The sequence below is a fragment of the Daucus carota genome, chromosome 9, assembly GCF_001625215.2.
Source record: "Daucus carota subsp. sativus chromosome 9, DH1 v3.0, whole genome shotgun sequence".
Lineage (NCBI taxonomy): Eukaryota > Viridiplantae > Streptophyta > Magnoliopsida > Apiales > Apiaceae > Daucus > Daucus carota.
This window is the reverse complement of record NC_030389.2, coordinates 2,586,534-2,599,368: the sequence shown is the minus strand read 5'-3', so window position 1 is coordinate 2,599,368 and position 12,835 is coordinate 2,586,534. Positions and strand designations below refer to the sequence as shown.

Below are 12,835 nucleotides of genomic sequence, written 5' to 3'. Positions count from 1 at the left end.
TATTCACTCAAAACGACTAAGGAATGGATGAGTTATGATGATCCAAAGTTGCTTCCTTGGTAGTGGAAAATTGGAGAGAAAACTTGATTCCCACATTGATTAAATAAAGAGCCTTTAAAGGCTTTATATAGTAGAACACTCTTGTAGTGTTTAACTTGTGTTAGTGTGTTATGCTCCACCACCTACGTGCACGCAGGGGGGGTACAAATTGTGGGATTTCGAGGGAAATTTCGTGGCTTCGCAAGCCTCGGGCTTTTCCGCGTGTGCGACCTGCGGACACGAATGCAGCAAAATTTGGGCCCGAAGAATTACAGACTAGTTTTGCTGAATTTATTTTTGTCACAACTTCTGCTTCTTTTCCAAACACTTTATTAACTTATTTACTTTTCACTTCTATTCCACTTCTTTAATTTAAGCAAAAAGTCACTTCTTTTAAGTTAACCCAAACAGCCCCTAATTGAAATTTAATTAATTTATTAGAAATATAATATAAATAGGAAAAGAATTCAAATTTTAACATATTTCACTTAAAGTAATTGAGTGTTAATTTAAGAAACTGGCCCTCAAAGATTTAGGCAAGGTCTTGAATTCATGTGTTTAAAACTTTAAATTGCCAATAAAAAAATGTAACCTAAATTACAAGCAGATGTACGACGCCAAACATATTCAACTAAAGCTATTAAAAGAAATGAAAATAGGTAAATTTTGAATTTTTTATTATCTTCTCAATAATGAAATTATGCTTACAACCAATAAAATTTCACACATGGCATGCGAAATTTATTAAGAGACTGTTGAATAAGAAATGAGATGATGGAGCTCATATAATTATGAAAGCTTTGTTTTAACTTTTATAACTCACTTTATAAAGAGAAAAAAAGTCAATCCGATAAATGACCAATATGTGTCCTCTAATAATCTTGCCACGACTCACGAGGGAGAATGGACACCAGAGGATTTCATTATAGCCGGTTGGAGACATGCATTGTGAATTTGTGATAACCAAAATCCTGTACTTCCATCACCACAATCGAAAGTTACAGATCAATATAGATCTATTAAAAATAATAAAGTTAACAATAAGAAGACGATTGTGGAACATCCCTATAGTTTTAATTAGTGCAGGATGAGTCTAGAGTGGTAAATAATATTATGATGGGAGACAATATGAATTTAAATGAAGAGACAAAATAAAAAGTGCAGGACAAGTAGAGGCTAGAGTGGTAAATAATATTATAATGAGAGACAATATGAATTTAAATTAAGAGACAAAATAAAAAAGTGCAGGACAAGTAGAGGCTAGAGTGGTAAATAATATTATGATGGGAGACAATATGAATTTAAACTAAGAGACAAAATAAAAAGTGCAGGACAAGTAGAGGCTAGAGTGGTAAATAATATTATGATGGGAGACAATATGAATTTAAATTAAGAGACAAAATAAAAAGTGCAGGATAAGTAGACAACCAGTTTTTATGGTAGACAATAAATTTAAATTACGACAATCTGAAAATAGGAATGATCGATTAACGGTGTTGCTAACTCAGGCAAATGGAAAGCTTTTATAGGTAAGACACATAGAATTTATAGCTAACTCCTGCCAAATGGAATTTATAGCTACCGTTGAGTCCTATAGCTAGCATATAACTACCCCAAGATTATTTAAACTGCCTGACCTTAAATATTAACACAACCAACTAAAAGGTTATGACTTCTAGTATTTAAAATAATATATTTATACTTTATCAAGTATATTTATTATTTATATTTTATTATATAGTTATTTTCTTTGTTTTAATTAAAAATATATAATAAATAAACTTTATAAAATCCAAATATATTATCATAAATATTAGAAGTGCAGGACATGATAGAGAGAGAAAACTGAAAGGCATATATTAAGCCTATTTGTAATTAAGAAGTATCGACTCAAATCTGATAAGAAAGTAAGGAAATAGCAAGTACTGTTAATCGGAATCCGTACGAAGAAAGTCAAATGATTTATTGAAGACTTTATGTTATAAGAATTTCAGGATGCTGCTGCAAACCACTAGAAGAAGTTCATTAATATGTTCAAGACTCAGTGTACAAATAATCTTTTGTAGCACGTCTAGAAGATCAGAAGGTATAAAGTTTAAATACTTTATTTATTCAGAAGATTTCATATTATGTCTACAAATGAAGAATAACTCAGAAGACGAAGAATCGACGAACAAGCCTCAGCTTAATTGTTTAAATGACAAGGAATATTTGATTTAGCTAGTTGCAGATGAACCAGACAGTACGTTTGTGTATCAGCTTATCAGATTAAATATTCTGCATCAAAGGAAGGTGGTCGTTCATTCAAGTCGAAGATCGTAATTGTTTACTGAAGACCAAAGACTCTGCTGCTCAAGGAAAGGGTTTAAATGGTTATTTAATTAATTATCTCACTTCTCAAATAAATATATTGGATGTGTAATTTATTTATTAAATTAATTCTATCGCGAATTAAGTTAATAATTTAATATATGAATTATACATTTAATATAATTAAGTGGATATTAATTAATTAATTATTTTAAAAGAAAAATAATTGTTTTATTATTCATAAACTCGGCAAGGCAATCAATTGGATTGTCTTGCCAAGCAAACCACCCCTATGAAGACACGGTAAGACAATCTAGAAGACTGTCCTGCCGAAATTCACTTTGTCTTTGCCATTAGCTTGCAAGACAATCTTCAAGATTGTCTTGCCTAATGACTTGCAAGACAATCTAGAAGATTGTCTTGCCAAGATCGAGTTTTTTGTTTTAGATTGTCTTGCTAAGCTCTAGACAATCTCTCTCCTCTCCCTCCACCTCAGCTACCACATCTCTGCGGACACTTCCACCCATGTCACTGTTTCCGATTCACCATCATCATCACCACATCTGCCATGCCTGCCACCTGCTATTGATATACTTACAGAAATCGTAGCTATTCTGGAGTACGAGTTAGTGATATCAGCTGTACATTTTAGTGATATTCGCTTTAGAAATTAGTGATATTCGTTGTAGAAATTAGTGATATTCGTTAAAATCTCCAGAACTTGATGCAAACCTCCAGATTTGTTCTTGTTTGTTGATTCTAGTGATGATGGAGGTGGCGGTGGCGGTGGTGGAGATGGAGGCGGTGAACATGGAGTGGGCGGGGGCATGGACGATGCGGGAGTGGGGTTGAGATGCCGGAGGTGGAAGTGGAGGTCGAGATGGAGGTATGGCAGAAGTAGAGACTTAGATAGCGCGCAGAGGTGAAGGTGGTGGTGGTGGCAAAGGTCGAGATGAAGGTGGTGGAAGAGGTGAAGGTGGGGTGGAAGTTGGTGGTAGAGACGGTGGAGGCGGACTGAGGCTTGGATGACGTAAATGGGACCGCAGGCGGCGGCAGATGTGAAGAGAGCGGCGGACATGGAGTTTCCGGAAGTGGAGATGGAGTTGGGGAAGATGGAGGTGGAGTTAGAGAAGATGGAGGTGGAGGTGGGGTTGCTTAAAATTTTAGTGATATTGTATTCAGAATTTAGTGATATTGCAGCTGAGTTTTAGTTTGTAGAATAAGATGATTTATAGTGGAGTAAGACTCTTTATATATATATATATATATATATATATATATATATATATATATATATATATATATATATATTTACACTGAGTCTTATTCCAATAGAAACTTCCTTATTCTAAAAACTAAAAACCAAGCTGGAATATCACTAAATCCTAAAGCAAATATCACTAAATTCTTAAACAAGCCCATCTCCACCTCCATCTTCACCAACCCCACCTCCACATCCGCCACTGCCACCAGCTCCGTCGTTGCCTCCTTTATAACCACCCCCACCTCTATGCCGCCCACCCATAACCACCACCTCCATCTCCACCTCTATTTTTTCTCTAACAACACAATCCCCACCTCCGTCTTCACCAGCCCCATCTTGGTCGCTGCTTCAACCTCTTTCAGCCTCATTCATACTTCTGTCTCCACCTCAGCTCAACTTCAAAACGCGGCGGAGCCGCCACTATCCCGACAACGCTCCAACCCCCTACTTCAAGCCTCCTGGACCTCCGCTACAATCATCCTTCTTCCATCTCCACCATCTCCAACACCGTCACCACCATCTGAATCGAAAATGTGAACAGATTTGTAGATTCTGAGCAGTTTCTGAAACATATATGGAGATTCTGGGCAGTTTCTGCAAGTTTTCACTAAATCCTGCAAAACAGATCACTAAATCCTAAAGAGAATATCACTAAATTGTACCGAGAATATCACTAACTTGTATTGGTTTCTAATTTTTATTTTAAGAGTGGTTTCTATTTTATCATGAGCCTATATATTGTATATTATATATACTATTTCCTCTGTCCCATCACGTTATTTACGTTATTTTTCAACACGCATTTTAAACCTCCTATAAAGTATATTTACATTATATATATATTTTTAAAAAAATCTTGAAAACAAGTTTGAAGTTTAAAATTTTATTCAGAAAAAGAAAAAGAATAAAAATACGTTATAGCACTATACTTTATGAGAGTTTTAAAATGTGTGCAAACAGTGCACGTAAGCTCCCTGTATGGGAACGGAGGGAGTATAATTAAACAAACACGCCCTGACCCGTTTTCAACCGAATACCCGAAATAAAAAAAATTACAAAATCCTCTTTCGTCACTCCAATTCTTATCTGTATATATACCTATACATATATACACGCCCAAAAATCACAATTGCACAAACATATCAGCTGTTACATGGCAATTTGGGATCAAATTTACACCTAGGGCACCGAATTAATAACGATCAATGGTAAGAGCACCACTTCCTCATCAAATTTCATGTCGTTTTTTTTGGAAAAAAATTAGGGCTCGCGAAAAATCGGCGAAAAAGTTGCTGACTGTTCTTCGTTTTCGGCGATGTGTTTGTTTGTCTGTGGTTTTGTGTGTGCAGGGTTCGCGTGTGAAGAGTGCGGCGGATCGCACGAAAGTAGTGGTGCGGCACTTGCCGCCGACGATTTCAGAGGCGATGTTATTGGAGCAGATTGATGATAAGTTTACGAGACGGTTTAAGTTTGTTAGTTTTCGCCCCGGGAATAATAGGTTAGAGATCTCTCAGTGTTGTTTTTGTGGATGTTTGTTTCGGTTTAATTGTCTCGTTGTTTGTTTGTTTTCCTGTTCTAGCTTACGTGTTGATTTCTTTCGAATACGAGCTGTTAGTGTTCCGTAATTGGGATATGTAGGTTGGTATACTCTCTAGGTTATATGTGTTTGTTAGTATCACTGTTTGTTTGTTTCGATAACTGTATGCATATTTATTTGCGTGTAGCTTATTTTTAGCGGTTTAAGTTTTGTTTGAATATGATATTGGTGTCAGTTAATTAGTATTGTTATAGTTAGTAATGATAAATTACTGTTTGTTGGTTGATTTCAGTGTTCGATGTGATGCCAGTTACATAGAATTTAGGTAGTTAGTGATGAAAGGGATAACGTAAATGGGTAGTGATACTGCACTTTGGCTGGTAGTAAATAGGTTGCGTTTATTATATTGTTTTTTTGCGTGCCCCGGTTCTTTGGGGAAAGGCGATGTGCGGATTGGTCAGCAGTTGCATAGTTACGTTTGGTTTCATTTGTTCTTATACGGTGATAAATATTAATGGAAATTAATTCTGTAATTTGACCGGTAGTGAAAAGTTTGTGTTTGTTCGAGTAAGCTATTGGAGTTAATTAATCAGAATATTGTTAGAGTTGTTAATGTAAAATTATTGTTTGTTGGTTGATTTTAGTGCTCGTTGTGTTGACAATTACTTGTTAGAATTTGAAGGTAGTTAGTAATGAATGGGATAACATAATTAGAAGTATATACTGTGATCTGACCTGTAATAAATTATGTTTATTATGGTGTCTTGTACTCTCGTGAATTCCGGTTCAATAGGAACAGGTGATGTGCGGATTGGTCAGAAATTGGGCACAGTTACATTCCGTTCTATTTGTTCTTATACGGTGGTAAATGAATATGGTGACGATCCTTGTAGGAGTTGGGATATGTAGTATGTAAGATCAGACAATATGGATTTGTCTTCACTTTCTCTTTTTATATAAATTTTTGCCTTTCTAAAAAGCAATTTATGGGAAACATTATTTTTTTGGTAGTATGCAAAGTATTCGGCTACTTCACATGAACTGGATGTTATAAATGCGCTGTTTACGGGAATGACATTGTCATGTAATATTCATGATACCATTACCATACTTAACGGACTAGATTTGCTCAAGGAAATTTAATATTTTTGCACATTTGTACTATATTTGATGTATAAATAAAATATGTTGTTTCCAGTGGGACTCGAGGTGCACATCAAAACACATGAATGAACAAGTTTGCTGGTTTAAGATTTGATTTGGTTGTATTTTAAGTCTTAAAGCTAAAGTAAAGACAAAGTCAATTAAATTTTGGATATAAAATGAGTGAACTTTTAAGCAAAGCCTCCAATAGGTGAGAAGAATATTTGTTGCTTAGACACTTGTACCATTATGGCTCTCTCCCAAAGGGAATCTGTTTGGATTTTTTATGGCGTCACTTTTTCAATATCATTATTATACAAAATGTTTGAGACTTTGAGATATATTCCGTTTTAGTACTTCTATTGCACATTTTGACCGTTGTAGAAGTACTATGCGAACAGTGGTCCATTCTGGGATAATTAATTAAACACCCATTTTCTTTGGTTATACAAAATTAAAGCCAGAGCTCGATATATATTTTTATTTTTATTGCAGACGTTCTTGTTCTTCATTAAGTGTATGATATATCAACTTCTTCAATTTTAATAGCTGCACTATTTTACATTTTAAGCTTATTTGCAGTCAGAGGCATCAATCGTATTCTAGAGCTTACATTGACTTCCAGAGACCAGAGGACGTCATAGAGTTTGCTGAATATTTTGGCGGGCACGTATTTGTTAATGAAAAGGGTACTCAATTCAAAACTGTAGTTGAATATGCTCCTTCGCAACGTGTTCCGAAGCAATGGTCTAAAAAGGATGGACGTGAAGGAACTATATTCAAAGGTAATATGGAAGCATATATTTTATATCAATGTTCTTGTAGAGCATTGTGGTCTTTCATTATTTTATTACAAATTAATGTCGTTGGAATTGTAGATCCGGAATATTTGGAGTTCCTTGAATTCATTGCAAAGCCTGTGGAGAATCTTCCTAGTGCAGAGATACAATTGGAGAGAAGGGATGCAGAACGAGCAGGTTAGTCGAAAAACATGGAAAAGATGTGCTTAGAAAACATGTGAAATGTATCTTTGGCTTAATAGGAACATTGGTTTATATTTTTAACATCAATCTCATGTAAAAATTTTCTTTAGGTGCTGTAAAGGATGCTCCTGTTGTTACACCTCTTATGGATTTTATCCGTCAGAAAAGAGCTGCCAAAGCTGGTTCTCGGGTACGAATATGTTCATCTTGCAATCGAATGTCTCAAATCATTATATCTTCTGATTTTGAATCTGTAGGAATATAGCTTGAATTTGCCTTACTATATTGTCATACTAAATAAAATAAAGCACTTGTTACTCTTTGAAGGTGTTAAGAAAATTTCCATTTATTGTAATAAATGGAAACTCTATTTGTGAAATGGATTTTAATCCAGCCTTTGGTATATGGAGCATCATGTAAATTGATTTATGTGAGACTGTTACTTGACTGTATATTTGTCAGCATCCCGGCTTGAGAAATTGAGAGATTAAAGGTTGTGAGACAGAAAATGATAGAGAGAGGGATAAAAGGAGCATAGAAGATATAGATGAATAGATTGCAGAGGATATTTAGTGAGACAGTATAGAGAGAAACTGTTGTAGGACTTCTGATTCTTTTTGCTTATGCTCTTTTGCAATATGACAGAGGTCCTTGCCTAATGGGAAACCAGACAGACGAAGCAGTGGAACATCTTCTGCAAGCACTAGTTCAGCTTCACTAAAACGAGGCTCTGATAAGAGGAGGACCTCAAATGCCATGGTATCACTCTTTTTACATAGGTTTAATATACTGACCTTACTGCTGAATTGCTTAAATATTCGCACATGTGATGAGTGTGCTTTACAAATATATACTGATTGCAGTTCTCTGAAAGCTATAGATTGCAGTTTTTAGACATTTCTTTATATTATTGTTATTTTCCTAATGCATAATTCTTTTTCTCTATAAACAATGTAGTAATGTACTATGTCTGTTGTTAATCAAACCGTAGGAAAATACCAGTTGATTTTCTGCCACGGTGCTTCAAATCGTTTAAGTATACAGCATCTGTTTTACATGATTGTATATCATGAGAGCACCAGACTACATAGCCTGAATTAAACAGAAATGCAGTTTCTAAACTTAAGAAAAAAGAATTACTAAGATGTGACTGCAGGAGCGTAGCCAGAAATGGCACTAGTGGGTTCACATTATATTAAAAATAAGCCATAAATGGCACTAGTAGGTTTACGTTCCATTTTTAAAAAAAATGCTGTAATTTTACCCGTCTACAACAGGGTTTGTAGATAACACTCAAAAATATGAGATGCAGAACTAGCTACTTTGTGTGGTTCACCAAACTTCTAAAATTTCTGCATCTTTAATATTGGAAACACAACTTTTAAGTTTTGCTTTATTGTTTTGTGGTCCGCCAATACTACGTTTTTTGTTTTTATGGCTATAGTTATTGTTACCAACTCACCTGACCAGGGGTACTATTGTTGGTCCATATTTTCTGTTGAAGTCCTATAGATAGTAGTCAAGAGGCCTGCCCAGAGATTAGGGTTAGTCCTTTGTGTTCTTTATTTTGATATTAATGTGATCACCTTAACTCCTTAAGCTGTATTTATAGTATGCATGTAGGATGTAACACCTTTTTCAGCCTTGATGTGACAATTTAATGCCTTTATTACGTTGTGATACTTAATCAGTTAAAATTTTATATTCACGCCAATCAAAGAGTTTCTGAGATGTTTTATGTCTAATATTTAATTTGTTGTCGGATCCACAGTATGTTCTTAGGGATACGACAAAGAGCTCTGTTGGGAAAGACAAATCTGCATATGTTATTGTTCCTAAGAAAAAAGATGAGCAGATATCTGAAAAGTCTAATTCTGTTTCTGCAGCTGGAAGTGACTTTTCTTCGGAAAGCGGTATAGTTCAGTTGAAGCATGACATTAATTCGTTCACTGTTTTACTATTGTAAAATGAATTACCTCAGTTATTTTACAATGAAATGTATCCCTGTTTTATTTAGCAAATTACTTATTGAACGTGTTGCAGGAGTGCCTGGATCTAGTGATATTGGAAAGAAGAAAATTTTGCTTTTGAAGGGAAAAGGAAAAGAAATTCCAAATGTATGTCCTATATCATCCTTTTACTTTGTCCTGTTCATTCTTCTTTTACCCTTTAGCATGTTAATAAGATATATGGTCGTTTATGAATGTAAGTTAGTGTTAAATGATACTTATAGTCCATGCTGCGATAACATTGCAATAGAACTATCTTCCTGAGAAAGATTAAAAAAGTGATGGTGAGGATTTCAACTTTATTTTGTCCAATATACCCTAGAATGCAAACCAAGATATTCTGCATGAAATTTTTAGATGATTGGTCTTTTGAAATATTAGAACTGCTAGGAGTGAGCATAACTGATATTAAGAACATCCTTGCACATCTCCACAATTTTGAATGAACAAGCTGTTAATTTTAATATTGCACTCATCAATGATTCATACAAGTGATACATCTTTAGTCTATATAAAATAATAAAGTTGTATATCAGAGAGGTATCTTCTGATCGTTTACTTTTCCTTTGGACATAACTATAATCCAGAGTTAAATGTTTCCTAGAAACTTTAAGCAATATTAACTCAGTGTAGTATTAGTTAGTCAAAATGTCATTAGTAGTCACAATAGTTACTACGCAATAATAGTATTGTTGTACAAAAATAGCAGGGTTTGGTGAAAATTTGAACTGATGTGGATAATAGAACAATTTTGTCATTTGAGGGCCAAGTACTTGGAAGGTTCCTTTATTAATGATCATGAACAATTAACCTACAAACCTGAAGCAAGTTCGGAAAATGTTTTGTGCTCTTAAACAAGTACTGCGTTCACATCTTTATTTCATATGATCATTTATGAAAAATCCTTCATTTAGCACTTGTAATTGTTATGCTCTATACATTTGTAGGTGGCTAGTTGCTTGCCGTCGCAGCACTCTGCAGTTACTCCTATTAAGAATTCAGTTATTGTTAATGCCCCTAGACCGAATCATAGACATGATGCTAGTGGAAGGATCATTAAAAGCATACTGCTTAATAAGGATTCACGACAAAACCCTTCTACTCCTGAAACACCTATCCAGGTCAGAAATCAGGAGAAAGACAGAAGGCCACCTCGAGCATCTAATGTGCAGTTGCATAAGAAGGATACAAATGAGGCACCAGAAGACAGGACTTTGGGCAATGATTTACATGGTTCCTACGCTGAGAAGCCGGAAAAGCGTACACGAAACAAGGATAGACCTGATCGGGGTGTTTGGACTCCTCTTCGCCGTTCGGATGGATTGCATGCAAGTAACGAGTCATTGTCCTCCTCTGCTTCGCAGCATATGACATCTCTGTTGGATACTTCAGAAGGTATGGTCATTATATTAGGTCTGTAAGTCTAGTTAGTAAGATTGATGACATATAGTGCATAGTCTCCAAACTTCTATGGTACAGCTGATTCATCAGCCTTGATACGTGATCTAATATTGATTGAGTTGTTGACCCAAAACTGGGATGAACGAGAGAAGACTGGAGGAAGTGACATCAAGGTCACTGATTCTAATATCCATGTAGTTATTCATTTTATTTTGATAACAATTTTGAGGATTAAATATCACTGTACTCTTATTGTTTCTCCTGCGAATCTATACTCTTTTTGTCATATCAGGGATATGGCAATCGTACCAACACAAGAACAACCATTTGCTTGAACTTTAAATGTCGCCCACTAGACCACCTAGATACCTGGATTTGTTCTTACAACCCATCCTGTACCCATATTTCAGGTACTCGTGGTGATACAAAGAATGATATGACAAGTGGACGGAGTGGGGAGTCCAAGGGCAGCGGACGTGGTGGTCACATGTCAGTTGATAATGGTTAGTGTGTCTATTGAACAAGAACTGTGCAAATATGGGTTCTTGTTGTATATTTATCAATATGCATTCAACTTTAATGACATACGTCATATTATTTGTTTGGTTCAGGTTTTTATAAACAAAGTAATCGTCGTGGGCCATTCCAGAATGGAAAGGATGCAGATGGCTCTTTGAACCTAGGGGAAGCTAAACCTCTGAAAAGAGGAAATTTTTCTGGTCATGGTTCCCAAGAGGTTAGGTTTATAATGTTACTTGGTCCATTTTGTCTTGATGTTGTTCTTCCTCGAGCACTGAGATAAGATCAAAATTGCAGAAGCAGGTTTGGGTTCAAAAGTCAAGTTCTGGTTCTTAGTGCTCTTCTAATTGGTAAATACACACTATTTTTTCTTCTTCTTTTGTTTCTTAAATTTCATTTTATTTGTTTAGATAATTAATGTATATTACAGTGTTAATTATACATGCGAAGGATGCATTATTTTGCCACATGGCTTTTCTTCTTCCATGTTTTTTTTGTTGTGGTGGGAGGGGGCCAGGCCACATGACTTAGATGGGTTCTTTTAGTTGCGCGTCAGTCTCTAAATTTAATGAGAACTCTTTGTTATCTTAATCATGAAGTGTTAAATGTCATACAAAGGATATTTTGTGCATATGATTTCACTTGAATGCCATGCAGAGGATTACAAATTCGTTTTCTTGCTCTCCTAGATGAATGCTCGGTCAATTATCACAATGGAGTTTGCATGTGCCTTTTGTCGGGAATATACAACCTATACCAGACTTGAAAGCAGTGTTGTGGGATTCAAGGCAGGTGTATCCGTACGACCTAGAGGAATCCTGTGTACTCGAAGTTGCAGATATTGATGTACTTACTCTTAGTCGGATCAAAGGAATTTTGATCTCACTTACTCATAGATGACCAAGATAGGATGGCCTAATGGTTAAGAAAAGGAGAGTTCTATACTATAGAATTTGTCAGTGTTTTTTATTTAAAGGGTTCTGCTTGTAGTAGAGCTATGGTTTATCTCAGATTCTTCAAATTTGCTGAGTGGGTTATCATGGTTTCTTAGCTTTCTTGGTTCGGATTGTAAATACATACATATGCCCCTATGCAGTTACTACAGGTTGATATTTATGCCTGTATATGTAATTGGGTTTGTGAACGGAAGCAGGACTGCTTCCCCCCAGGTTGTTTTGTTCAGGATATATAATAGAAATGGTTCTAGGAGATTTGGGTCAAGTTGGCGGACCCTCTGCTCTAGGCCGTCACTTCACTCCGCTGTTATTCATATTGTGGCAATATATGTATTTATGCCTTAATTGTTCTGATTTTCCTCTCTATGTGGGCAGACCATCATTGGGTTGCATGTTGATTGACTACACTCTTAATTTTTAACATTTAGTTATGGTCATTCTATTTATGAATCTTTTTACCTTGCTGTTTAGGTTATGTGATGTAATCTTCTTTGGCTATTGTACTTTAATCAGTACCTGCAAGAAAATTGCATCAAGCTTTGAGATTCTGGTGAATAACTGAAGACATTAAGAGTCGAGGTGTTTACAAATCGAGCTTTCAGATGAAAAATCAAATATATTTCGGATTTTCTTATTCAAAACCCCCCTATGCCCTAAAAGAGTCCATAGGCTAC

At 35.5% G+C, this 12,835-nt stretch overlaps 1 protein-coding gene across 2 annotated transcripts; it reads left to right on the top strand.

Moving 5' to 3' along the window:
• Nucleotides 1–4,640: 4,640 nt before the first annotated feature.
• Nucleotides 4,641–12,619, top strand: LOC108202952 (regulator of nonsense transcripts UPF3). Of its 2 annotated transcripts, none has more exons than XM_017371592.2 (13): nucleotides 4,641–4,821; nucleotides 4,963–5,111; nucleotides 6,876–7,078; nucleotides 7,172–7,270; nucleotides 7,387–7,466; nucleotides 7,922–8,035; nucleotides 9,048–9,189; nucleotides 9,320–9,393; nucleotides 10,233–10,680; nucleotides 11,097–11,189; nucleotides 11,298–11,422; nucleotides 11,503–11,555; nucleotides 11,895–12,619. In XM_017371592.2, exons 1-12 carry the CDS (start codon nucleotides 4,819–4,821, stop codon nucleotides 11,539–11,541), a joined length of 1,569 nt encoding a protein of 522 aa, XP_017227081.1. In that variant the 5' UTR covers nucleotides 4,641–4,818; the 3' UTR covers nucleotides 11,542–11,555; nucleotides 11,895–12,619. The 2 variants fall into 2 exon arrangements, with proteins under 2 accessions (XP_017227081.1, XP_017227082.1); XM_017371593.2 differs by having other exon boundaries at nucleotides 4,678–4,821; nucleotides 11,863–12,000.
• Nucleotides 12,620–12,835: the final 216 nt, after the last annotated feature.

What these genes read in the sequence shown, in the direction of transcription:
- LOC108202952 (XM_017371592.2), top strand. An exon ending in TTTCGCCCCGGGAATAATAG is followed by an intron (nt 5,112 to 6,875) that starts GTTAGAGATCTC and finishes GCTTATTTGCAG; the next exon opens with TCAGAGGCATCAATCGTATT. An exon ending in CTGGTCATGGTTCCCAAGAG is followed by an intron (nt 11,423 to 11,502) that starts GTTAGGTTTATA and finishes TCAAAATTGCAG; the next exon opens with AAGCAGGTTTGGGTTCAAAA.